At 43.2% G+C, this 27431-nt stretch overlaps 1 protein-coding gene across 1 annotated transcript in view; it reads left to right on the top strand.

The window, feature by feature from the left end:
• Window positions 1-27431, top strand: part of MYO7B (myosin VIIB) — a 271725-nt gene that overhangs the window by 203338 nt on the left and 40956 nt on the right. The window contains exons 35-41 of the mRNA XM_073581166.1: window positions 667-848; window positions 945-1069; window positions 1326-1483; window positions 3954-4107; window positions 5497-5652; window positions 6474-6579; window positions 18244-18357. Of these exons, the coding sequence (XP_073437267.1) occupies window positions 667-848; window positions 945-1069; window positions 1326-1483; window positions 3954-4107; window positions 5497-5652; window positions 6474-6579; window positions 18244-18357 (995 nt within the window). The remainder of the gene's footprint in view (window positions 1-666; window positions 849-944; window positions 1070-1325; window positions 1484-3953; window positions 4108-5496; window positions 5653-6473; window positions 6580-18243; window positions 18358-27431) is intronic.

Genomic DNA, 27431 nt, shown 5'->3' with positions numbered 1-27431 from the left:
CTTGCTTTGACCTGTGGTGCTTGAGTTAGACAAAGGGAGTCAGCTGGTTGTAGCTGCAATAGAGCTCACACCCTTGTGCTAATTGCTAGTCACAGAGCTTCAAAGGGCTTGTTCCTGGAGTTTAATTAAACAAAAACAATGATCCTGTGGAATCCCAAGAGTGGAGGGACATCTCCGTCGTCCCTCACATGGTCTATCTTTTATGCCTGACACAATAGTGTTGTCTGCTAATATTCCCATGCCCTCAACAAGGATTGCACTTTTAAAATAAAAATAAAATAAATCTTTATTTTTATATAGCGCTAACATATTCCGCAGAGCTTTACATTTTTTGCACACATCATCATCACTGTCCCCGATGGGGCTCACAATCTAAATTCCCTATTAGTATGTCTTTAGAATGTGGGAGGAAACCGGAGTGCCCGGCGGAAACCCACGCAAACACGGGGAGAACATACAAACTCCTTGCAGATGTTGTCCTTGGTGGGATACTATATAACAACATGCACAAATTAGATAGAATGTAGACATACAGTTGTAAATGTCTAATCATATGTTTAGCGGGACTGTTTCACTGTCGCATAAAGTGTAAACCCAAGAGGCCATATTGAACTTTATTAGCAAAGTATTTCTGAGCTCATCACAAGTATTTGTCTCTATTCCTAGATGAACCAGACCTGTTAACCTTTCGAAATGGTGATCTGCTTCTACTTAACAGAAGCTCAGATCTTCAGAATGGACGGAGCTGGATTCATGCACAAAATGAAAGAACTGGAAACAGTGGTGCTGTGTCTTTGGATGCCATCTATATTGTACCAACCCTTACCAAACCTAGCTCTGAAATACTGGTAAGCAAATGGCTGTAAAGTACACAGTGCCCTTTTTTTTTTACTTTTTCCATTTGATGATGCTTATTAATTTCTGCATTTCATTTTTGCCCTTAGCGAATGATTGCTATGTCCCCAGAACAGCGAAAATCAGAATTAATCGGTACCTCATTTGATGAGTTTAGACAACAGGAAGAAGTTAAGCCATACACATTAGAGGAATATTCTTTGCAGTATTTCAGGTATTTAAATGTAAAGATATGGAAGCAGGTATACAGTAAGTGTATATGTGTATATATATATATATATTCTGTTGCAACTAACTGTTTTCTGTTTTCCATTTCATTAGAATAGTATTCTGACGGATTATATCTATATTATATATTTTACCCTAATAACATACTTTAGGAGCATATATGGATTTATAACAGGAAGATTTTAAAAGTCTGTGCACTTTTAATAAAAAATATATTAATTTCTGTGTGTTGCTGTCCTTAGACCTCCAGATCCTGAGAGTGTTTCCAAGGCCTTTTTACAAAGATCTCGTGGTAAGTCACAGCTCTGGGCTTATTCAAGGGAACCACTCAGACAGCCCTTGCTTCGGAAGATTTATGAAGTGGCGGATCTGCGAGATTATGCATGCCAGGCTTTCATTGATATCCTTAATTCATTCACTGGATAGGTGATACGGCATGAATGATATATAAACCCAGAAAATAGAAATGCACGGCAAATGTTTAGCCCAATATCCAAAATATCAAAATAGAATTTATTCAAATTTAGGTTGAAAAGTCCAAAAAAATGCCTGCCACATGTTGCTTATGTTACTGTGAATAACCTGCTACCAAGGCATGCCTGCAAGGATTCCATATTTGTCTCCCATCGAGCAATTTTGGGATGTCATTGGTTGGCAGTTACAAAGGGCGCTGCCAGCATTGGATCTTGATAATTTGTGAGCCCGAATGCTTTCAGCATGGCAGAATATTCTTCAAGCTACCATTAATAACTTCAATGATAGCAGCCAAGGGGTGTAAGATCCCGTATTTCTGCATGTGAAATCCAGTTATATTGTAAATTGCTTCAGTTTTTCATCATTTGCATATAATTAGCATGTCTTTCGATTCTTAGAGTTCTATAATTCCACTAATTTACCTTCTTGGTGTTGCAATCTCAATAGCGGGGAATATATTTTCCGGATTTAGTTGCGGTGACAATGCACTGGGACATCATAACACATTGCGGGGCGGGATCGGGGCCTCCACAACACGCAGGCGCAATAGCCTGATGTCGGTTCTCAGGCAGCGCGCACTGCGCATGCCCGAGAACTCTTGTCCCAGCGCAGGCGCCGGCATTCAAAGCAGGAGGAGGCGGCGGCGCACAGGGGCATCATGATGGATGGATAGTGGGCGGCGCCGAGACGCAGGACAGACATGATGGACGGATGGTAGGTGGCTGATACAGGGGGACACAACATACCTATGGGACACATTACAGGCATGAGGAGCTATTTATAAAAGTTGATATTTCAGCATTACTAGGGGTCAGAAAAAGAAGAGCCACCTTCACATAGTGCAGCCTTAGTGCTGCTGACGGTGGCTCTTTAACTGAAAAACGCCTTGGGGGGGTGACAGGTTCCCTTTAAAGGGAACCTGACAGCACGTTTTTAGACTCTAAGGCTATGTGCACACGCTGTGGATTGGTCTGCGGATTTGTATCTGCGGAACCGCAGGTAAAATGACCTGCGGATTGGCCTGCGGTTTTCCCCTGCGGTTTATCACCTCCACAATGGAGGAGATGGTAACCCGCAGCAGAATCCGCAGAAAAGAAGTGACATGTCAATTCTTCCTGCGGATTCAAAACCGCAGCTTTTCCGCAGTTAAAAATTTGCAGCATATTGCGCAACAGATTGTAAATCATATAGATTTATATGCTACTGTACACTGTCTGCAGAACTGCTGCAGATCCGCAGTGGCCAAAACCGCAGCGTGTGCACATAGCCTAAAGTAGTGTCATCACAGTACAGTATCCGTAAGGCCACATTCACACGTTCAGTATTTGGTCAGTATTTCCCATCAATAGTTGTAAGCCAAAACCAGGGGTGGGTGATAAATCCAGAAGTGGTGACGGTTTCTATTATACTTTTCCTCTGATTGTCCACTTCTGGTTTTGGCTTACACATACTGAGGTAAAATACTGACCAAATACTGAACGTGTCAATGTGGCCTAACGATGATTACTTCCATACCTTTACTTTACAATTTCAGGTCTTCATTTTTTTGTCAGCGATTGGTGAATTTTTATGCAAATGAAGTCGCAATGGCAGGGGCTTGGCCTGCGCTTACAGCTCTTCAGTCTTTTTCTCCCACGCATTGATCTCCTGCCAGTGATTGACTGATCTCTCTACTCTGTGACCTACTCTCGGCAGGCACTATCATTCTATCATATCCTGATGATATTGCAAGAGTCGGAATAGCCATCGGTGTATGCGCCGCACCTGGAAATGACAGCTCTTGCACAAGATGTCGTCCAGGGGAGCAGGTCACAGAGAAGAGTGACCTGTCGATCATTAGCAGGACGTTGGCACTGGGAAGAGGAAGAGGCCGGGAAGCCGAGAGCTGTAAGTGCAGACCAAGCCCCTCACTTGCAAGCTCATTTGCAAAGAATTAGCCGATGGCTTACAAGTCAACAGAGACATGGACATATAAAGGTATGGAAATAATCATCATTACAGGTACTTTACTGGGATGATGTTACTTTGGGGTCTAAAAACCTGCAGACCGGTTCATTTTAACCCCTAAATCGCATTAGAGTAAAACAGATATCGGTTAATAACCCTTAAGCTATCCCCTAGGTGCCCAATATGCAGAAAATATGGAGTAATTGTTATATCTCAAAGTCTTGTACACTGACCTTATGCTTTTAAGAACTGCAGAATGATGCACGAACTGAAACGTACGTTCTGGGTTAATTTGATGTAATCACAGAGAAATACTGTTCTAGACCATCAGGGATATTAGCAGGAATACGCTATAGCCCTCTATGAAAAATAATATTGTTTGTAGTGTTGGTAGGAAGTTGTGTAAGATCGGGAAACATGCCTCAATTACAGACCTTAACATTAGGTACCTATCATGAAATATATGGGAGACTATCCAGCAAAACAATCTCGCTCCTCAGTCGAGCTTACTGATCAGATATTCTCTGGCCCAGTACGTGAGGAATCTCTCAGAGATGAAATCTACTGCCAGATCTTGAAGCAAATGACAGCAAATAGCAACAGGTAAATGTTAATATAGAATGGATCCTCTGGATTGTTCCATGGAATATGCATAAATACTTTCTATGCTCTGAGCATATATTGCTGAATATATTGGCAGACGTATTTAGCAATATGCTCAGTCAATTGTTTCACTATTTTATGTGCAAATCTTTTGACAAAATATTAGTATTTTTTTATCTAAATCTTCACACAAGTTCACATATACCAAAGAATAGAAGGCCCAAATATGAAGTGTTAAGTAATGAGATGTCAAAGAGAAACCAAACACCTCACAGTGAAATGGTCAAATGAATGCCAGATCCACCTTACCCGACGCGCTTTCAGCTTTTATGCTTCATCCCCAGATGAAGCATAAAAGCGAAACATGTATTGGGTGAGATGGATCTGACATTCATTTAACCATTTTAGCTCGGGCTGCTTGGTTGGTAGGGCTTCTTCCCTGGATTATATGCTGCGATAGTTGTTAAGCAGTATTATTCACTTTATATTTGCCTTCAACCTTCCTAATATGCTTTGTGCTTTATTCACTTTGTGCGTTTTCTTACACTGAGCGCCTTACTTTTACCTTTAGCATATTTTTATACCTTACATAAATTAATTTTTTCATTTGTGTAAATTATTACTTTCAAAATTCCTCCTCTTTTTCCATGTGCAGATTATGATTTTATCTCTTCTGGTTTTTCGCTTTGGCATTTTATGTGCCTTTATTGCAATTCTTCAATAAAGATTGTGTTTACATTTATGTATTTGGATCATCGAATATTTTCTTTGGTGATCTACCTTTTTTTATAGTCAGGGAAGATTTTTTTATAGACAGTGATTTTATAGGTGTTTATTATACAATAGACTAACTAAACTTGCTACCTGTAAGGCTGAGGTCACACAAGTGTCTAACATCTGTGAGAGCATCATATCTAATGACACTCTGCTCCAGCTCTGCTGCGAGCGTGAGCCGAGTGTCAGTGCTCTGTGCCCCGATCCTCTCGCACAGAAAATCGGAGCATGGGTGCGGAGGAAACTGAGAAAGTAATTTCTCCATCTCCTCCATTACCTGTCTTGGTGTATATCGGACTGTACTAGGATGACATCCGAGTGCAGTCTTCTGTTTCACACGCACCCATATATTGGTATGGGAGCGTGTGAGCCGAGTCTAGCCAATCGGAGTATGCTGCTGAATCGGCATGAGAAAATAATCGCTGATCGGCACTGCCCCATCGTATAACATTGGGTCTAGTGCTATCTGATAAAACATCGGCTAGCACTCGGTCCTGTTATATGCTCGTGTGAGTGAGGCCTAAATGTCTGAAGTCCCAACTTGTATATTTACTGCATAGAATTTGTCATTCTCTATTTTACTTTTATTACATAAAACTGTGTTTCTTCTTCCAGTTACAGTTTAAGCAATGGATGGCAGCTGCTTTGGTTATGCACTGGGCTCTTTTCACCAAGTAAAACTTTGTTGGTTCATGTTCAGAAATTTATTGAGAACCGTCAGAGGGAACCACTATCCAAGGATTGTAAACAAAGAATCCAAAGAATCCTACAGTAATACGATAACTAGTTTGGTTTACACTTGTAATGTATACTACTGCAAAATAGCATTATTTTATTTTGTATGTTAACACATAGAACCTATTTCCCTGCAGAACAAATGGAAGCCTCCCAATTATCTGAACCTTAAAGGGAATCTGTAAGCAAACTTTTGTTATGTAATCTTAGAGCAGCATAGTGTAAGCAAAGAGACCCTGATTCCAGTGATGTATCACTTAATTTACTTGGTGAAGCCGTTGTGATAGAATCACAGTTTTCTCTGCTGCAGATCTAGCAGAGCTTAGAATGCTGATTTATGCATAACCCCACCCACACCACTGACTGGCAGCGTTCTGTGAACACTGTATATTGACAGAAAGCTGCTAATCAGTGCTGGGGGGGCGTGGTTAGACCAGGAGGTATGAGACACCTAGTCCTCCAGTGATAATCTCCTGCTGATAAAACACTTATTTTATTGAAACGGCAAAACCCAGCCCACTAAGTGACCCATCGCTAGAATCAGGGTCTCTGCCTCTACATCACGATGCTCTCAGATTTCATGGCAAAATCTACTGACAGATTCCCTTTAAAACGATGTGTTGATATAACGTTAAATCCATCTACAGGACCAAAACAACAGCTTCACTAGAAAACACAGAGTAGGAGTATTAATCCATTATTTGCACTAAACTGATAATTATGTGCCTGCATACTGTATATAGTAATGCTTTATGTTGTGTTTTATTTCATGCTCCAGAAATGTAACTTGTGTATTGTATGGAATAGATATTTCATTTTCTGGATGTTACTGACCATTCTTTTAATGTGGAATATAGAACTGGCCCACGAAAACAACCCCCTCACCAGGTAGAAGTTGAAGCCATCCAGCAAATGAGCACCAAGATCTACCACAAAGTGTACTTTCCAAATGACACAGAACAGGTATAAGTGCAATCCTACCATGGAACTATTCATGTGCCGTGTTACATCCTACTTTGTTTGACTCAGGAAATTTTACAGGATAAATGGACTGTCATGGCTTATTTTCTCACCTAAAATAGATTTAGAATATTTAAACCTGTTACCCCTGTTGATGCTGCCATGATTGTGCCTAACCTCAAGTAGCGAGACTCACTCTTATTTTTCAGTTGTCACTTAAAGGGGTTTTTGATCATTTAAAAATCTTTGCTGTTCCAGCTCTGCGTCCCCAGTCCTCTCCGCTAGACGTTTGTTTACCACGATACCAGGAACAGCGCATTACAGTCTAAGGGAATGCATGCGTACGCAAGCACATGCGTACGCTTTGCGTTTGCATACGCAAGGATTTACATAAGACACGCCCATTGGGCGTGGCTTGTGTACATTCAAAAATTTGCCAGGAAAATAGCACTTGCCAATTGTCCGCAACCGCAAACGCATGCATGCGTTTGCATACGTTTTTGCATACATTTGCGGTTGCGGACGATGAGCTGCGTACTCAACCGCAAATGTGAATTTAGCCTTAGGGCTCACTCAGACACGTGTATACTCAGGCTGTGTGCAGTCCATATGCAATACTGGTAGCATATGGATAGATCAGTGCAAGTCAATGTGCAAGTTCAAATGAATGTTTTTACACACGGAGCGATGATCCACGTGTTAAAAATTTGCAGCTTGTACTACTTTGATCTGTCTTTCGGATCAGACTCAATCATAAGTCAATAAATGTGCAAAAAAAACAAATCGCATAAGGCTTACCATCTGTATATCATGCATTTTTCACAGATCCATCGCAATGTAGTTGGTCTTTTATTATTTATTACTTTGCTCACATAAAAACAAGATAGGTATATGAATATAAAAAAATGGCATACAGATGGCATGCAGATATCAAAAATGAACACATGCATTGCATACGGATGACAGTACAGATGAAAAATGTCTGTTTTTTTCTAGATGAAAAATCAATGATTTTGCATACACGCAAATGAACCTGACTTTAAACCAGAATCATAAACTAATGTGTCATATTCTATATGCATGTACTGACCAAGGGTCTCCTGAGCTTATCTTCATATCCTGATATACAGTGACATGCAGAAGTTTGGGCATCCCTGGTCAAAATTGCTGTTATTGTGACCAGTTAAGCAAGTTGAAGATGAAATGATAAAACAAAAGAAGAAAATCCTCCTAAACAATATATATGATCCTTTCAAACAACATAGATGCCAAAAAGAGCAAATGAAGGAGCAAGATTAAAATTATATTAAAAATACAAAATTTATTATATATATTTTAAAAACACAACATATGACATCACAATAATTAGAGTACCAAAGAGCATGGACAAAGAGATACAATGAAGCCTACAGGTGCGGCTCCCAAGGCTAGAAGGTCAAGGTGTCTTTGGACAGGCAGCACCCCCTTACATCACGGCGGCAGGTAATAACTTATATTTTACCCTTCGCCACGACAGCACCCACTGGAGGTATCGGATCCGCCCCATTTGGAACAGGAAACCCTACAGGAAAGATAAAAGGGGGCGGTCCGCCTTTCCTCCTCAGTTTTTGGTTTCCTGTTCCAAACGGAGCCACGATCCTTCAGGAAACATACCTGGGCCATGCACGCCGCCTGTGCAGTCTCCATGTGAACGGCAGGGGCTGCGGTCCGGAGGCAGCGTCGGGGGAGACTCCGTTAGACGGCTCCCCCCTCGTCTGGTGTATGGAGGGTGATGACCGGGTCCGGGGTGGGCCGCCCGGTCTCACCCAGGAGCGCGCCGGGTGGCACCAGGGCTCCGCCGCTGCTAGCGGTAAGTGCGCCAGTGGCGCGAAGAAGGGAGCAGCGGTGGCGGTGACATAAAAAGCGCGGACCGCATGTACCAGCGGGGGCGCGGTAGCCGGCCGGCGCAGAGGCTCCTGACCCCCGGAAGTAATGGTTGAACTTCCGGGGCATGATGGCTGAGAGCGCGACGGCGCATGCGCGGTGATCCCGGGGAGGAGGAGCGACTTCCGGGGGCGGACACAAGAAAAAAAAAAAAAGAGCGCGCAATCTATTTAAACAGCGCCACAACTGAGCGGTGGTGAGCCATGTCGTCCCAAACGGAAGCGCAAGCTCCAGCAGGAGACTCTGCGGGGGGCAGCTCCACCAGGGACCGCAACGCTAGGACAGACACCGGTCGCAGGAGCGAGACGGGAGAGTCAAGACCTAGGACGGGATCTCAGCCATCCGATCCGGTAATAAGGCTTCACTGGGTGAGTGTGCAAAGTATATACTCTGCCTATTAAGCTGACCTCCTACCCCCCCCCCTCCTCTCGGTCTCCCTTTCTAGACAAAGAAAAAAGAAAAATCTAAGCATAAGGAATGCGCATTATGTTCTGAACCTCTGCCTGACTCCTACCCCAAAAAGCTCTGCAAGCAGTGCACCAGAGAGACTAGGCAGGGGTCCGCAATGTCGTCAAAAAACATCCGGGCCATTATCAGGGAGGAAATACAGGCTATCAACCGCGCCAGTACTCCCTCAGAGACTAGGAGCAAGAAACAGATGACCCTTAGCTCAGAGTCAGAGGAAGAACAGGGGTTAATCTCCGATTCCTCACTCACATCCTCGTCATCGTCATCAGACTTGGAGGGACGGTCATGTTTTCCCTGGATAGTGTGGATAACCTGGTCAAATCTGTGAGGAGCACTATGGGGTGTGAGGAACCAAGGGGTGCTCAAACCACACAAGACATAATGTTTGCGGGGTTGGCAGAGAAGAAAAGGAGAGCGTTCCCAGTGATACCGGCAGTTAAGGCCCTAATAAAAAGAGAGTGGGAAAAACACGATCAGAGAAGTTTTCTCCCATCAGCCTCTAAAAGAAAATATCCATTTAGCGATGATGAGCTATTAAAATGGACCAAGGTGCCAAAGGTTGATGCCGTTGTAGCCTCTACCTCTAAACAATCTACCATTCCGGTAGAGGACGCAGGCTTATCGGCAGACCCGCTAGATCGTAAGGCAGAGTCAGCATTAAAAAGGTCTTGGGAATCTACTACAGGTATATTTAAACCAGCAGTAGCCAGCACATGCACCGCCAGATCTATGCTTGTATGGTTGGACCAATTGGATCAACAGATTGAGCAGAAGGCGTCAAGAGAAAAGCTACGGGCCGCTATTCCATTGATCAGAGGGGCAGCAGCCTTTATGGCCGATGCGTCGGCGGATACTCTGCGGTTGGCAGCAAGATCGGCAGCTCTTGTGAACAACGCCAGGCGGGCATTGTGGATGAAGAGCTGGAAGGGGGACGCGCAATCAAAATCTAAGATTTGTGCAACCCCGTGCGAGGGTGAGTTTCTCTTCGGGAAAGCCCTAGACGACATACTCGCCAAAGCAAAGGAGAGGAAGAAGGCCTGACTCTTCTATTCCTTTCTATAGGAAAACCTTTAAAAGACGACCGTTTGGAAGAGGGAGACAAACGGATAGGTCAAATAGATGGCCCACGAAGGAAGAAAAGCAAAAGGGTAGCATGTTCAAGGGTTCAGCATTCCGGAGGGAAAATAAAAATTAAAAAATCAGACCCACCAGTAGGGCGTAGATTAAAATTTTTTTATTCAAAATGGGAACAAATAACTTCGAGCCCATGGATCTTAGGTATAATTAAAGAGGGAATGAAGATAGAATTCCTTCAAACCCCTTATGATTTCTTTTTCATAACCCGCCTTAACTCCATAGTTCAACAAAAGGCCCTCGAAGAAGAAATTCGGAGCCTATTATCCAAGGGGGTTTTAGTGGAGGTCCCAGAGGGACAGGAAAGTAGAGGTTTCTACTCTCCTTTATTTTTAATTTCTAAACCAGATGGCACGTTTAGAACAATTATTAATTTAAGGAAGCTTAATACGTTTATAAAAAATTATAAGTTTAAGATGGAAAATCAGATCCACCATAAAGCTTCTCTTTCCAAACTGTGTAATGTCGGGGTTTGACTTGAAGGATGCTTACTATCATATTCCTATCCATGATAGATACCAAAAATACCTAAGGGTCGCAGTGGTGTTCGAAGGCAGGATCCATCATTTTCAGTATACAGCCATGCCTTTCCGTCTCTCTACAGCGCCAAGAATCTTCACCAAGGTGATGGCAGAGGTGATGGCCTATCTTCGCCAAAAAGACACTCTAATTGTACCTTACCTAGACGACTTCCTAATAATCAGGAACTCGGTCACCCAATGTACCAAACGTGTGGCTGACGCAATCTCATCTTTGCAGGATCTAGGCTGGATCATCAATATACAGAAGTCCAGACTCGTTCCACAATCCCTCCAGATGTTTTTAGGTTTCCAGTTAGAATCCACAACCCAGAGATGTCTACTTCCTCAGGTAAAGATTGCACTCACAAAAGGAAAAGTAGAGGCAGCCATAGATAGACCATGCATGTCTCTAAGAGAAGCGATGTCGCTATTGGGGTCGCTAAATTCCTGTGCCCCAGCAGTCCGGTGGGCCCATTATCATGTCCGCACACTTCAACACCAGATCCTCCAAGAGGACAGGCGACATGGTGGTCACCTCGAGAGCAAGATAACCTTAACTCAGGAGGTCTTGGCTTCTCTAGAGTGGTGGCTAGAGGATGACCATCTATCCTCCGGAGTCCCATGGGTCATAGTACCATCTTGTATCCTAACCACCGATGCTAGCCCCCATGGCTGGGGAGCCCATATGGGGAATAGCTTTTGTCAAGGAAGGTGGAATAGAGAGGAAGGGGAATACTCGTCTAATTTAAAAGAGATGACAGCGGTATACTATGCTCTACACCATTTTCTTCCACAGCTCCAACAGAAACATGTCAGGATCTTGTCGGACAACACCACTACAGTGGCCTACATAAACAGACAGGGAGGTACACGATCAGAGACTCTGATGTCTTCTGCGGCAAGAATCTTAAACTTAGCCGAAAGCTATTTGTTGTCCCTCTCGGCACTTCATATCAGAGGAAAGAACAACCAAGAGGCTGACTTTTTAAGCCGACACACGCTTCGGCAAGGGGAGTGGGGCCTCAGCCGCCGGATCTTCAAGGACATAGTAGCCTTATGGGGACAACCTCAGGTGGATCTCTTTGCCACGAGGGCGAACAGACAGATAAAAACATTTGCTTCCCTGTCTCCGTCAGATCACCCAGACATACTGGATGCCCTCCAAGCCTCATGGAAGTTCAAACTGGCATACGCCTTCCCTCCGTTGATTCTCCTGCCACAGGTGATCCGGAAGATCAGAGAGGACAAGGCGAGAGTAATCTTGATAGCACCATTCTGGCCCAAGAGACCGTGGTTCTCATGGCTACGAATTATGTCAGTGACAGATCCTTGGGTCCTCCCTTCGATTCCCAACCTACTCTCCCAAGGCCCTTTCTTCCACCCCCAAGTGGACAGCTTACACTTGACGGCATGGAATTTGAAAGGCAGCTACTAAGATCAAGAGGGTTTTCTGAAACACTGATTGCTACTCTCCTGCAGAGCAGGAAGCAGTCCACGACCCAGATTTATACTAGAATATGGAAGAAGTTCCTACAGTTTCATATAGCACCCCATACAGCAGAAGTCCCGATAGTTCCTATTTTAGAATTTCTACAGAGAGGAAAGGACTTGGGTCTGGCAGTAAACACACTGAAAGTACAGGTGTCTGCATTAGGGGCACTGTACGGCCATAATATAGCAGGAAATAAGTGGATATCACGATTTATTGCAGCCTGCGAACGCATAACACCAGTCCACATACCTACAATCCCCACATGGGACTTAAATCTGGTCTTAGACGCCCTGACGGGGGAACCCTTTGAACCGATAGACACGATATCCCTCAAATACTTATCGTTCAAGACGGCCCTCTTGGTAGCACTGACATCTGCTAGAAGAGTAGGTGATATCCAGGCCCTGTCCATAGATCCACCCTTTTTACAGGTATACCAAGATAGGTTATTATTAAAGCCAGACCCCTCATACCTGCCTAAGGTATCAACAAAATACCATAGGTCTCAAGAGATACTCCTCCCAACCTTCTTTGAGGATCCCTCCATTCCAGAGGAGCAGAAGAACTGTCCTAAAGTATATTGAGAGGTCTAGGAGCTGGAGGCAGTGTAGGGCTCTGTTCGTTTCTTTTCAGGGCCATAAAAAAGGGTACGGAGTCACGAAGAGCACCATTTCCCGATGGATCAGGGAAGCCATTCGGTTAGCCTACTCCGCAAAAAATGAAAATCCTCCAGAAGGCATCAGAGCGCATTCCACTAGAGCAATGGCGACCTCCTGGGCCGAGAGGGGAGACGTTCCAATTGAAACCATATGTAAGGCGGCAATTTGGTCATCCCCTTCTACCTTCTATAATCACTATAGACTTGACCTTTCATCAACTGCTGACCTAAGCTTTGGCAGGACTATCCTTAGCACGGTGGTCCCACCCAGGTGATGGTCTCTGGAATCTCTCCAGTGGGTGCTGTCGTGGCGAAGGGTAAAAAGCCGGATTACTTACCGGTAATGCTCTTTTAATGAGTCCACGACAGCACCTGCTCACTTCCCTCCCTGCTAAAGATATCGATAATAAAGTGTATCTGCTAAAGATGAATAAGTAAAGTTAGATATACAAAGACATTGCCTATCTTTCCTGTAGAGTTTCCTGTTCCAAATGGGGCGGATCCGATACCTCCAGTGGGTGCTGTCGTGGACTCATTAAAAGAGCATTACCGGTAAGTAATCCGGCTTATTTTATAGGCATCTGATGGCATATCAGTGAGGGACAATTTGGATGTTTCTATCCAGCAATGGTGGAGCTCAGTTGGACATTTGTTGCACGTTATATGCATTCCTATTAATACACTGAGTGGCCACACAATTGATTGCTATTGATGATTTTGCTCCCTTCTGTATACTCATTTAGCTATTATAGGAATATACTGTATGTGCTTTGTATATTACAGCGCCTCTCCTATATATATATATTTTTTTTTTATATATATATATTTTTATATATATATATATTTTTTTTTATATATATACATATATATATATATATTTTTTTTTTATATATATATATATATATATATATATATATATTCTAGCCTTGGGGGCTGCACCTGTAGGCTTCATTGTATCTCTTTGTCCATGCTCTTTGGTACTCTAATTATTGTGATGTCATATGTTGTTTTTTAAAATTTTTATCATAAATTTTGTATTTTTAATATAATCTTGATCTTGCTCCTTCATTTGCTCTTTTTGAAGATGAAATGATCTCTAAAAGGCCTAAAGTTAAAGATGACACATTTCCTTTGTATTTTAGGCATCAAAAATATGTATATTGTCATCTTTTTATATTTTGTAAATTGCAAAAGGAAAATGGGCTGAGACAAAAGTTTGGGCATCCTTGGAGATTTTTGTGATCAGATAACTTTGACCAAGGTTTTAGACCTTAAATAGCCTGTTATAGGGTTATGACTTGTTCACTATCATCGTTAGGAAAGACCAGGTGCTGCAAATTTCCCTTCATTTTAAAACCCCAGCCTCCTCTAACCTTGTATCAAAAACAGCAGCCATGGGTGGTTCTGAGCAGCTGCCTAGCACTCTGAAAATTAAAATGATGGAGGCCAACAAAGCAAGAAAAGGCTACAAGAAGATAGCAAAGTGTTCTCAAGTTGCGCTTTTCCCAGTTTGAAATGTAATTAAGAAATTAACAGTTCGTTAACAGGAACAGTGAAGGGCAACATAAGGTCTGGAAGACCAAGCAAAATTTCAGTGAAAGCTGCTCTTGGATTGCTAGAAAGGCAAATCAGACCGACGCTTGACTACAAACACCTTAAGAAAGATTTTGCAGACTTTGGAGCTGTGGTACATTGTTCTACTGTTCAGAGACACCTGCACAAATATGGCCTTCATGGAAGAGTCATCAGAAGAAAACCTCTCCTGCATCCTCACCATAAAATTCAGCATCAGAAGTATGCAAAAGAACATCTAAAAAGCCTGATGCATTTTGGAAATAAGACCAATGAGGTTAAAATAGAACTCTTTGGCCACAATGATCAAATGTATGTGTGGAGAAAAAATGGCACAGAGTTTCAGGAAAAGAACATTTCACCAATCATTAAGCATGGATGTTAATTAATCATGCTTTGAGGTTGTGTTGCAGCCAATGGCACCGGGAACATTTCACGAGTAGATGGAAGAATGGACTCAATTAAAATTCAATAAATTCATGATGAAATCTTAACACCATCTGTAAAAAAGCTGAAGTTGAAAAGAGGATGGCTTCTACAAATGGATAATGGTTAGTGATGAGTGAGTATGCTCGTTGCTCAGGTTTTCAATGAATGAAAATCCCTCAAACAAGAATTGAAAGACTCTTCGCTGGCTACAAAAAACATCTACAAGCTGTGATACTTGCAAAAGGGGGTGCTACTACTTTACTTTTACTTTATTTTTTTTTTTTATATAGCGCTAACATATTCCGCAGCGCTTTACAGTTTGCACATATTTTCATCACTGTCCCTGATGGGGCTCACAATCTAAATTCCCTATCAGTATGTTTTTTTGGAGTGTGGGAGGAAACCGGAGTGCCCGGAGGAAACCCACGCAAACACGGGGAGAACATACAAACTCCTTGCAGATGTTGTCCTTGGTGGGACTCGAACCACTGAGCCACCGTGCTGCCCAAACTAGGTACTAACCATGCAGGGTGCCCAAACCTTTCACCCATTTTCCTTTTTGTAATTTTTAAAATGTAAAAAATGAAAAGAAAAAAAAGACAAAAAAAAAAAAAAAAATATATATATATATATATATATATATATATATATATATATACACACACTAAAATACAAAGGAAAAGGAAATGTGTCATCTGTAACTTGAGGTCTTTTAACCCCTTAATCCCAGAGGTATTTTTGTTTTTGCGTTTTTGTTTTTCGCTCTCCTTCTTCCCAGAGCCATAACTTTTTATTTTTCCTTCAAATGCAAAAACTGACCTTCCATTATGATTCTCCAGGTTATTATGAGTTCATGGACCCCAAACATGTCTAGGTTCTTTTTTATCTAAGTGGTGAAAAATTTCCAAACTTTTGTTTAAAAAAAAAAAATGCTTTTTTCTGATACCCGTAGCGTCTCCATTTTTATTTTGGTGATCTCGGGTTGGGTGAAGGCTTATTTTTTGTGTGCCAATCTGACGTTTTTAACTATACCATTTTGGTGGGGATAAGATCTTTTGATCGCCCGTTATTGCATTTTAATGCAATGTTGCGGCGACCCAAAAAAACGTAATTCTGGCGTTTTTACTTTTTTTTCTCGTTACGCCTTTTAGCAATCAGGTTGATCCTTTTTTTATTGATAGATCGGGCGATTCTGATCATGGCAATACCAAATATATGTATGTTTGATTTCTTTTTTATTGTTTTATTTTGAATATGGCGAAAGGGGGGTGATTTGAACTTCATTTTTTTTTATATTTTTAAACACAGTTTCTTTTTTGTTTTAACTTTTGGCATCATGCTTTAATAGTCTCCATGGGAGACTAGAAGCTGCCATAACTCGATTGGCTCAGCTACATAGAGGTGATGATCAGATCGCCTATATTTAGCTGAATTACTCACTTGCAATGAGCGCCGACCACTGGGCGGCGCTCACAGCAAGCCGGCAGTGACAACCCTACAGGTCTGCTGGAGACCTCTGGTTGTCATGCCAACCCACCAGTGACCTGCGATCACGTGACGCGGGTCACCGGTGGGTGGATTTGTGGTGCGATTGCCGGAAGCGCATGTTAAATGCCGCTGTCAGCTTTTGACAGCGGCATTTAACAGGTTAATAGCCACGGGTAGATCGCGATTCCACCCGCGGCTATTCCAGGCACATGTCAGCTGTTCAAAAATACTGCCATTTGCCGGGAAAGATGTGGGCTCATCGCCGGAGCCTACATCAAAGGGAGGGAGTCCAACACTGGCGTACTATTACACCCGATGTCAGAAAAGGGTTAAAGATCATTTCATCTTCAAGTTGCTTAACTGTTCACAATAACAGTAATTTTCACCAGGGTGCCCAAAATTTTACATGCTACTGTATATAAGGCTTTTGATTTTGGGTTGGAAGATCCACCGATGTTCCAGGAATCATGGACCGTGAATCATGGATGTGTGAATGCAGCATTGAACTACTGGAGATCACTGAGGCTAATGATTGGCTACAGCTATCATTTGGGATTTATGGGATGTCACAACTACAGTAAGCATTCATCCATATGTAAAAAGAAAGTTAATGTGAACTGCCACATTGACATTGATTAGTCAGTGTGCTGTCCGTAAGCTATCAGTTTTGCAAACGAACAGCGCATGGGTGTTTAATACATTAGCATACATTTAATAGCCGGATCTAAGTTTAAGATTTTTCACTTGTGGAATTGTCACTAAGAACTATAATGGCTAGATGTGAGCTCTGCATGTATCCGGGGTACTGCTGTCTTCATTATCTCACATATAAGCACAGCTTCTATCATGCACTTATAGTTGTGTGAAAAAGTGTTTGCCCCTTTCCTGATTTCCTATTATTTTGCATGTTTGTGACACTTAAATGTTTCAGATCACCAAACAAATTTAAATATTAGACAAAGATAACACAACTAAACACAGAATGCAGTTTTTAAATGAGGTCTTTATCATTAAGGGAAAAATAAATCCAAACCTACAGGGCCCTGTGTGAAAAAGTGATTGCATCAAACCCCTTAAAACATAAATTAACTGTGGCTTATCACATCTTTGGGAAGCTGAGTTCAACTTCCCACACCTAGGCCTAATTGCTGCCATACCTGTTCTCAATCAAGGAATCACTTAAATAGGACCTGCCTGACAAAGTAAAGTAGATCAAAAGTTCCTCAAAAGCTAGTCATTATGCCACTATCCAAAGAAATTCTGGAACGAATGAGAAACAAAGTAATTGAGATCTATCACTCTGCAAATGGTTATAAAGCAATTTTTCAAGCTTTGGGACTCAAGCAAACCACAGTGAGAGCCATTATCCACAAATAGTAAAAACATGGAACAGTGGTGAACCTTCCCAGGAGTGGCCGGACAACCAAAACAGGAAGGAAAGCAAATAAAACAAAATAATAAATGAGACTTCTAGAGCTACTTCCCATCGAGAAAAAAACCCTCTTGTCCAGTACATAAAAATAATTGCTGTGGAAAGAGTAACTCAATTTAATGTGCATTTTAGTGGTCCTTTGTAAAAAATAAATTGAAAAAAATAAAAGCTAATGTGAAGAACAAACACATTTTATTTTTTTCTCTACATACCTTGCAAAAAATATTGTAAGTTGTGTATATATATTCGATGGAACACCACCGCTTTATCACACAGTTTAATTTTATATGTATAGGAGCTGATCTGCAGTTCCCATCAATGGCCACTAAGTAGTGTGTGGAGCTGCGATGTTCTGTGCCATATATCATAACAGCTGATGCGGGTGCCGCTTGTCTGACCTCTACTAACGAGATATTCATGACCAATCCTAAGAATAAGCCATCAACATTATACTAATGTGAAGCTGCTCTAAAATATATGCTTGTTCTTAATAAAAGGTCACAAACAGACAAGAGGGACTCAATAAATGGTATGTTTCATCTTTTCACAGGCCTTTGAAGTTGGCACAAACACTAAAGTGAGAGAAGTGTGCCAGAACATTTCTAACAAGCTGCAGCTCAGCTCCTGGGACGGCTTCAGTATATTTTTAAAGATTGGAGACAAGGTACATCTCTAAATGTTTTACTTTAATATCTGCATTAAACACGGCTGTATTAAAAATGTGACTGCACAAAAAAGGACAGAGTTAAACAGCAAAACCATTATTTTATTCAAGTACACTGAAAGTAAATACATATAGGACTGAAGTAGACAGAATGAAAATATAGCACACTGGAAACCAAACAAATAGTAAGGTGTAGTGGATACAATGGAAAGCTTATCATATACTGTATAATGTACACAATGCATCTATCCATAAAACCATAACAAAAACTCCCACTGTATGTTCGGATGCATCAACTTCCAAGAGAAGCAACCACCTTATCAATAATGACTACTGTGGCCGTATTGATGGTACGTATCACATATAATGTATACAGTGCATTTGTCAGTAAAGACCATGATCAGTTATCCCGTATATATATAGCCACTTCAAATTAAAGGGAACTTAAAGGGAATCTGTCACCCCTTTTTTGAGATATCATATAATGATATCATTCAATTGTGTGTCACATAAGGATTCTCTTAGTACTTTTGCTTCCCCCTGACCCCGCTCCTTTCATGCATAAATACCTTTTATATATCGGTTCAGATGGATGTAAACTGCCGCTGTCCGGTCCACTGGGCGGGGCTTATTCATCTGCTCCCCCCCTCCCTGTCTTGCTCTACGCATTTCTTCTTGTGTAGAGCAAGACAGGGAGGGGGGAGCAGGTGAATAAGCCCCACCCAGCGGACCAGACAGGGGCAGTTTACATACATCTGAACCGATATAAAAAAGGTATTTATGCATGAAAGGAGCGGGGTCAGGGGGAAGCAAAAGTACTTAGAGAATCCTTATGTGACACACAGTTGAATGATATCATTATATGATAGCTCAAAAAAGGCGTGACAGATTCCCTTTAAACTCTTTATTTACAGGTGCTTCTCAAAACTTTAGAATATCATTAAAAAGTTAATTTATTTCAGTTCTTCAATACAAAAAGTGAGTCTCATATATTATATAGAGTCATTACAAACAGAGTGATCTATTTCAGGTGTTTATTTCTGTTAATGTTGATGATTATGGCTTACAGCCAGTGAAAACCCAAAAGTCATTATCTCAGTAAATTAGAATACTTTATAACACCAGCTTGAAAAATTATTTTAAAATCTGAAATGTTGGCCTGCTGAAATGTTTGTTCAGTAAATGCACTCAATACTTGGTCAGGGCTCCTTTTGCATCAATTACTACATCATTGTCGAGTGGCATGGAGGCGATCAGCCTGTGGCACTGCTGAGGTGTTATGGAAGCCCAGGTTGCTTTGCTAGTAGCCGTCAGCTTGTCTGCATTGTTGAGTCTGGTGTCTCTCATCTTCATCTTGACAATATCCCATAGATTCTCTATGGGGTTAAGGTCAGGCAAGTTTGCTGGCCAATCAAACACAGTGATACTTTGTTTTTTAAACCAGGTATTCGTACTTTTGGCAGTGTGGACAGGTGCCAAGTCCTGCTGCAGAATTAAATTTCCATCTCCAAAAAGCTTGTCGGTAGAGGGAAGAATGAAGTGCTCTAAAATTTCCTGGTAGACTGCTGCTCTGACTTTGGTCTTGATAAAACAGTGGACCTACACCAGCAGATGCTATGGCTCCCCAAACAATCACTGATTGTGGAAATTTCATGCTAGACCTCAAGTAGCTTGGATTGTGGCCTCCCCACTCTTCCTCCAGACTCTGGGACCTTGATTTCCAAATGAAATGCAAAATGTACTTTCCTTGTGGAGTGTGTTAATGACTGCCTTCTGGGCATCTGTCAAGTCAGCAGTCTTCCCCATGATTGTGGAGCCTACTGAACAGACTTAGGGACCTTTTTAAACACTTAGGAAGCCTTTGAAGGTGTTTTTGTTAATTATTCTAATTTACTGAGAAAATGACTTTTGTGCTTTCTTTGGCATTGGCTGTAAGCCATAATCATCAACACTAACAGAAATAAACACTTGAAATAGATCACGCTTTAATGACTAAGTAATACAGTGGGTACAAAAAGTATTCAGATCTCTTTAAATTTTTCAGTCTTTGTTTCATTGCAGCCATTTTGTAAATTCAAAAAAGTTTTTATTTTTTTCTCATTAATGTACACTCTGTACCCCAACTTGACTGAAAAAAACAGAAATGTAGAAATTTTTGCAAATATATTCTGCCAATACCCCATATAAGGGCAAAAACCACTGTTTGGACGCATGGCAGAGCTCAGAAGGGAAGGAGAGCCATTTGACTTTTTGAATGCAAAATTAGCTGGAACAATTTGTGGACACCGTGTTGCATTTGGAGAGCCTCTGATGTGCCTAAATAGTGAAACTCCCCCTACAAGTGACACCATTTTGTAAACTAGACCCCTCAGGAAACTGATCTAGATGTGTGGTGGGTACATTAAACCCTCAGGTGCTTCATAGAAGTTAATAACTTTGAACTGTGAAAATAAAAAAAAATCACATTTTCCCCACAAAAATGTTATTTTGGCCCAAAATTTTACATTTTCATAAGGGTAACAGGAGAAATTGCAACATAAAATGCAATTTCTCCTGAGTACGCCTATACCCAATATGAGGGAGAAAACTACTGTTTGGGCGCACGGCAGGGCTCGGAAGGGAAGGAGCGTCATTTGACTTTTTGAATGTAAAATTTAATAGCGGACATCATGTCCCGTTTGGAGAGTCCCTGAGGTGCCTAAACAGTGGAAACCCCCCACTAGTGACCCCATTTTGGAAGCTAGACCCCTCAAGGAATGTATTTAGATGTGTGGTGAGTGTTATGAATGAGTCACCGTAGGAGGCAAAAACAGAAATACTAGCTAAGTCCAGAAAACCAGAGAAGTTGGCAGCTATCGGATTGCAGACCCCTGAACCTATCAACAACTAGCAGTAGCCGTGGGGGGTTCCTACGGTGCCCTAGACCCCTCGATCACAGCCGGAGAACTACATAGCCTAAAGACAGAAAGGGAAATCTAAACTGCCCCAGAGCAGACCCCAAAGCAATAGGCAGCCCCCAACATATAATGACGGTGAAGCAAGATGAAAAAACACTCACACAGATAAAAAGATAGGCTGAGCAAATGATGGGGCCCAAGCTAACTAAATAGGACAGGATAGGAAAGCTGCTGTCTGCATTCCGCCAAAAACCCTATCAAAACAAGGGCCAACAGGCTGATAGGGAAAAAGGCCCTGAAGACGCTAGGCTTCAAAAAGACTATAACAGCACTCAGGTATTTTCTGAAGACAGAGCAAAAAGAAATTCAACTCACCCCAGCAGGGAATGGCAGAAATTCAGAAAAACAAGGCAAAACAAAACAAAACACAAATGCAAAAAGCAGTGCAGAAAACTTAGCTTTTGAGGAGCAGGAATCAGACTGGTCTCCTAGAATCCCTCTGAGAGATCACCAGCAAGGCAGAAGGGCGTCGGCTGCCTTATATCCAGTCAGCAACTCCCGTCACCCTGTCATCATCATCATACCCAGGTGCTTGGTAATCAGCCTCACTACCTTCCTTCACCAGAAGAGGGAGTTCATCAGACCTCAATGGTGAAGGGGAAAATGAACTCACAACAGGTGAGCACCTTGAACCCCCAGGTGCTTCACAGAAGTTTATAACGTTGAGTCGTGAAAATAAAAAAATCACGTTTTCCTCACAAAAATGTTATTTTGGCCCTAAATTTTGCGTTTTCATAAGGGGTACAGTGCAAAGCTCAAAAGGGAAGAGGCGCCATATTGGAGTTCAGATTTTGCTGGAATGGTTTGAGGGTGTCATGTCACATTGGCAGAGCCCCTGATGTGCCTGAACAGCCGAAAACCCCTATATGTGAATTCATTTTACAAACTACACTCCCCAATGAATTCATCTAGGGTTGTAGTGATCATATTGACACGACATGTGCCTCAAAGAATTTTATACCACTGAGCGGTGAAGAATGAATAATTTACATTTTTATCACTAAAATGTTGTTTTAGCCCCAAGTTTTTAATTTTTCTAAGGGCTAATAGGAAAATGTTTTACAACAAACTGGGGTCCATTTTTTCCTGAGTGCGCCTGTAAGGAGGAAGACTGGGCTGTGGGTACCTGTGCAATACCGGATCTGGAACTGCCGAGGCTGCATCCAGTGTTGCAGGGGGGGAAAGAAATGGGAGCCGGACAGGACCCATGACCTGGAGATAAGGGGCGTGGTAAGCAAGAGGAAAAGAGAGAGTGTAGTGCGGGAAAAGCCAGCGAGTTCCCGCCGGAGGAAGGCGAAGGCAGTGGCCGACTGGGCTCTGCAAAGTAAGATGAAGCATGGTACAGAGACTCGGGTGGGGTTCAGTGAGGGCTCCAGAATAGCAGTGAGAGCGCAGAGAGATGGGCGCCGAGCGAAGCAGCGCCGTGTGGGTTCACTAAGGAATGAGCACCAGGAGCAGCATCGTGGGGTGTGTATCCAGCTATCGACAGGTGCACAGCAAAGCACATGCCGAGTAGAGACTTATGCAGAGCTCCACACTTCGGCTCTGCAGTTCAATGGACTAGGGGCTCAAAGGGCAAAACCGGTGATTGGCCGTTGCCGCCAGAAGTGGAACCGTGTGTTGGGCGGGGAAGCCTAAAGACGCAGTATCAGCCTCCATCGGCATTCCATCATCCATTAATGTAAAAAATTAATCCGGAACTAGATCAATGCTGATAATGAATATTTTATTTTATTTCAGAGGGCATAATCCAAAAAACATGACGTTTCGGTCTATTCATTGACCTTCATCAGACGGTTTAAGATTGAAGCCCATAAGAAGAGAGAAATCATGGGAGAATCATGAGTAGGTCATAGGAGACAATCTGGTGTAGAAGCGCTGTGCAGTAACGGCTGGGAGCCGGTGAAAAATGCATATTTTTCATCGGCTCCCTCCCTTTACTGCACAGCACTTCTGCACCAGATTGTCTCCTATGACCTACTCAAGATTCTCCCATGATTTCTCTCTTCTTATGGGCTTCAATCTTAAACCGTCTGATGAAGGTCAATGAATAGACCGAAACGTCATGTTTTTTTGGATTATGCCCTCTGAAATAAAATAAAATAAAATATTCATTATCAGCATTGATCTTTTATGTGCCGGTTTAATTTTTTACATTGATCAAGGATTGGTTACCCTTATCCGGGCACCACCATATTTTGAGGAGTGACGTGTCATTATATTTTGTATTTTCCATCATCCATCAGACCGCACGCGACTAAAGGACAGCGGAGTCACGATAAGTTGAATTTGATAGCAAGACTGTTGCATTGTATCACAATAACATTGCTTTCACCTGCTTTTCCCTTCCTGTTATGTCCCTGCGAGGAGTTTATTGCTGTAAATTAAACCGCATTCTTGTTAACCCTTGCTCTGCATTCCTGGGTTACTGCATCCTCGTACCTACTTACATTTGGCATATTCAGCAGGATTGAATCCAGAAGCTCCCAGCTACCGAACTGGTGGAAAAGATTCCCGGGACTTGTGAACTGATGACTGAGCTGTGGTCCAAGATGGCACCAAACACTGTTGAGAAGGAGACAGTCAGTGGCACAAAAAATGGAGGGTGGTGCCACTTTTCGTGGGCGTCCTAGAAAGAAACTGGCGCCAAAAGAAAGAAGGCCTTGGCCTGAGCCAAGGTCACATCCCAATGTGATTAATGCCCACCCAAAATGGGTGCGGGTGAAGAAGCTTCAGCCTTTCCAACAGAGTGTGAGGAAACAGGTGGAGCAGTCAGAAGTGACTCTGCCCACGAATGGGAGGAGCCCAGAAGGACGAGACAGCGTGTCGGGAGAGAAAACGCCATTGCCTGACAGCATGCAGAGTCAAAGCATGTCCTTCCGTGGTGGCATTGGACGCCAGGACTGGAAGCGATCTGTGGCCAAGGCAGAGACAGGCCTGCACTTCAAAACCGGGTGGATGAGCAAGTGGGAGGAGTGGCGATCTTTTTGATGGTAAGACAAGCAGGCTCTCGAGGTCGAGGATATCGCGGGACTGGCAGAATCGGAAACAGCCTGAAAGAGGGGTCATCGCGACCGTAGTTCCTGGCTCACCAGGCGCAGCGGCGGTGAGTAGGGAACCCGCGTCCGACCAGGCTGCCACATCATCTCCTGCCCCCTCACCTCTTGCAGCCCCGCCATCTTCGCCGACTCCTGCTGCTTCTACCGGCGCCTACCTGGAGTCCAGAGTGTGTTCTCCTGAGGAGGACTGGTGGAACCAAGGGGTGATTAGCTAGAAGAAGCGGCGAGAACGCTGAATTGTGAGGGAGCTACAATGCCCCGGCAGGGGAGCTATGTCAGACCGGATAACCCATTGGTACATGTAATACTTCCATCCCACCCGGGGATATGGCTTCATCTACAAGCCTGAGACCCGGGAGAAGGTCTACGTCAACGCTGGGTCTATTCGCTGTGACTGCCCCATACAGGAATGGGACGGAGTGTCGTTTATGAAGAAGCAGGGACCTCGGGGGCGATATGCGTTGGCCATCAGGATGGTCTCCAGCCCGGGGGAACGGCGGGCGCGTGTAGCCCTATGTGATGTGCGACCAGCTGTAACGGCCGCAGCTCCGGCAGCTAGGCAGGAAGAAGCAGTGCCTGGACAGAATGTGGCGGCAGCAGTTGAAGCACCAGAGCAGGAAGTTCTTGGAGCCATGAGACTGCCGCTGGGGGGGGCATGGAGTAGGAGACATAGCGGAGGCACCTCCAGCAGATCCTCGGTTCACACATAAATTGTGTTGCAGGGACCAAATGCGGCCCATTACTCTCATCAGCGACCATGTACAGATTGATGTGGTCCTGTTTTGGAAAAAAAAATGTGTTGTTGTGCTGGTTGCACCTGCTGGATAAAATACTGTTTGGCGTCTCTGAAAGGGCAGTGAGCCCTATATGGCACCTGGACTGGGTGTCAGTGGGGACCAGTACGGTCACAGTTACAGAACTTTTTGTCCATTTTTTCCCCCCTCCTCCAAGTTTTAGTTGTGCACCCCTTGCTGGATTACGGGGCTGAATCCCATCAAGGGATAATCACTATGGACTATGTGTGCGGCTGCTTTAAGAACAGAACTATTTTTAACCTTCGACTTTACCCTTCTTTTAACCCTGGACTGTCCCCTGTTAAAATCAGCCCACCAGTGTATAAAGGCCCGTGGTCTGCTCAAAGGAGGGAGGGGGAGAGATCTGTGCAGGAGGACCCGAGGAGCGAGCCGGGTCAGGACTATATGAACTGCTGCTGAACTGGCCACTGGGCCAGTATGTTCGTTCTTATTGTTTTTTTTAGTTTGCTTACTCGGAGTAGGAAAGTACTGTACTATGGACCAGAACTGATACTATATGGTACCTCTGAACTGTTGGTACTTGGTACCTTATGTGGACGAGCCCTAGGAATCACAGGATCGGAGTCAGTTGGACTCACTTCAAAAGGAACTTGGACTTTTTGATTTTAGGGCTCCAGACGAGTGAAGTGATGGTCACAGTTAACCCAGAAGAAGTGTTTTAAAAACATTCTTAATGTTGTATAAATGTTGACCACTGTCTTTAAATCTACAGGAGCCATCATGGTCAGGGATGACCATGTTTTAGGAGGGAGGAGTGTAAGGAGGTGGTGGGGACCCTCAATTGCCTTCTCTCTCCTGAATAGCTAGCACCTGTTACGGGCAGTTTCCTAACGTTTTATTGATGATATGTGCGGTTTTCCAATGTTCGTGTATGTAATGTTTAATACTGTAACATAAAAATGTTTTTGTTAGCTTAGGGATGGAGTACTAAGGGTTAACCAGTTGGGAGGCATTAAAAGGGGGATGGTGCAAAGCCTCTGAACTTAGGGAAAGGACTTCCTGCCTTTAGAGCAGAGCCCGGGCAGGCTTGCCCAGGGCGAGACCTGAGCCATAGCGAGGACAGAGGATTCCCCGGTCATGGGGATAAAAGCTGCCCTAGCTTGACGGGCAGCGTGGGCAGACACTGGCTTTGCGGGATCATCCCCAGGAACACTACGGGGTTCGGGACCCAGATATGAGCTGGTGGTATGCAACATACAGAGGCTGCAAAAAAAGTACAGGAAGCATTGTCTTGTTTTCACCGTGTTCAGTAAAGTTTTACCGTTGGAACAGAGCTTTGGCTTGTGGTGTTTCCTGAGACCTCATCCCCTGTAACCGAAGTGAATGTGTGCTGAAGGTAACTGACTGTGCCACAGGACTGGGACTTCACCTGTCTTTTCATGTGCAAGTTTCCGGGGTGCTCACTGACTGTGGCTTAGTAAACTCGCCCACAACTACCACCCCGTGCCACCTTGTTACACGCCAATATCCTACATGTAATCAGGAAATATTTTTAAAGCACTGTGCAAAGCTTAGAAGGCAAGGAGTGCCAGATTTTACTGTTATGGTTTGCAGGTGTCATGACCCAATGGGAGAGCCCATGAAGTGCCAATACAGAAAAACCACCCATAAGTGACCCCATTTTACAAACTGCACCTCTCAATTAATTTATCTAGTGGTGCAGTGATCATATTGACACCACAGGTGTGTCACAAAATTTTATACCATTAGGCAGCAAAGAAAAAAATACCTACATTTTTACCACCAAAATTTTGTTTTAGCCCCAGATTTTACATTTTCACACAAGAAGTGGGTTAAAATGGCACCAAAATTTGTCCCACAATTTCTACTGAACGCGGCAATACCCCATATATGGCTATACAGTACTACTTAGCCATACGGAGAGACTTGGGAGGAACAGAGCGCTATTTGACTTCTGTAGTGTAGATGTTCTTAGAACAGTTGGCAGATTCCATATACAGAGCCCCTAATTGCAAGAAGAGCAGAATCCCCCCTCAAGTGACCTCATTTTGGAAATTATCCCCTTTGGGAATTTATCTACAGGTGTAGTGACGATTTTGACTCCATGGGTATTTTCCAGAAACAAGTAGCATTGAATGTTGCTGAGTGAAAATTGCGAAGCAAACTGCTGTTGTAGTGACCAGTGTGCTGTAGTGACCAGTATTTTGCAGTCACCAGTACGTTGCAGTCACCATTACGTCATGCACAGCCCGTGCTTCTGGAAGCATGCACCCGTAAGTTAG

This window comes from Dendrobates tinctorius, unplaced genomic scaffold, assembly GCF_039654945.1.
Source record: "Dendrobates tinctorius isolate UK_male_01 unplaced genomic scaffold, ASM3965494v1 ptg000069l, whole genome shotgun sequence".
NCBI classification, from domain to species: domain Eukaryota; kingdom Metazoa; phylum Chordata; class Amphibia; order Anura; family Dendrobatidae; genus Dendrobates; species Dendrobates tinctorius.
Note: the sequence above shows the minus strand (reverse complement) of the source record. Positions and strands in the feature narration are given on the sequence as shown.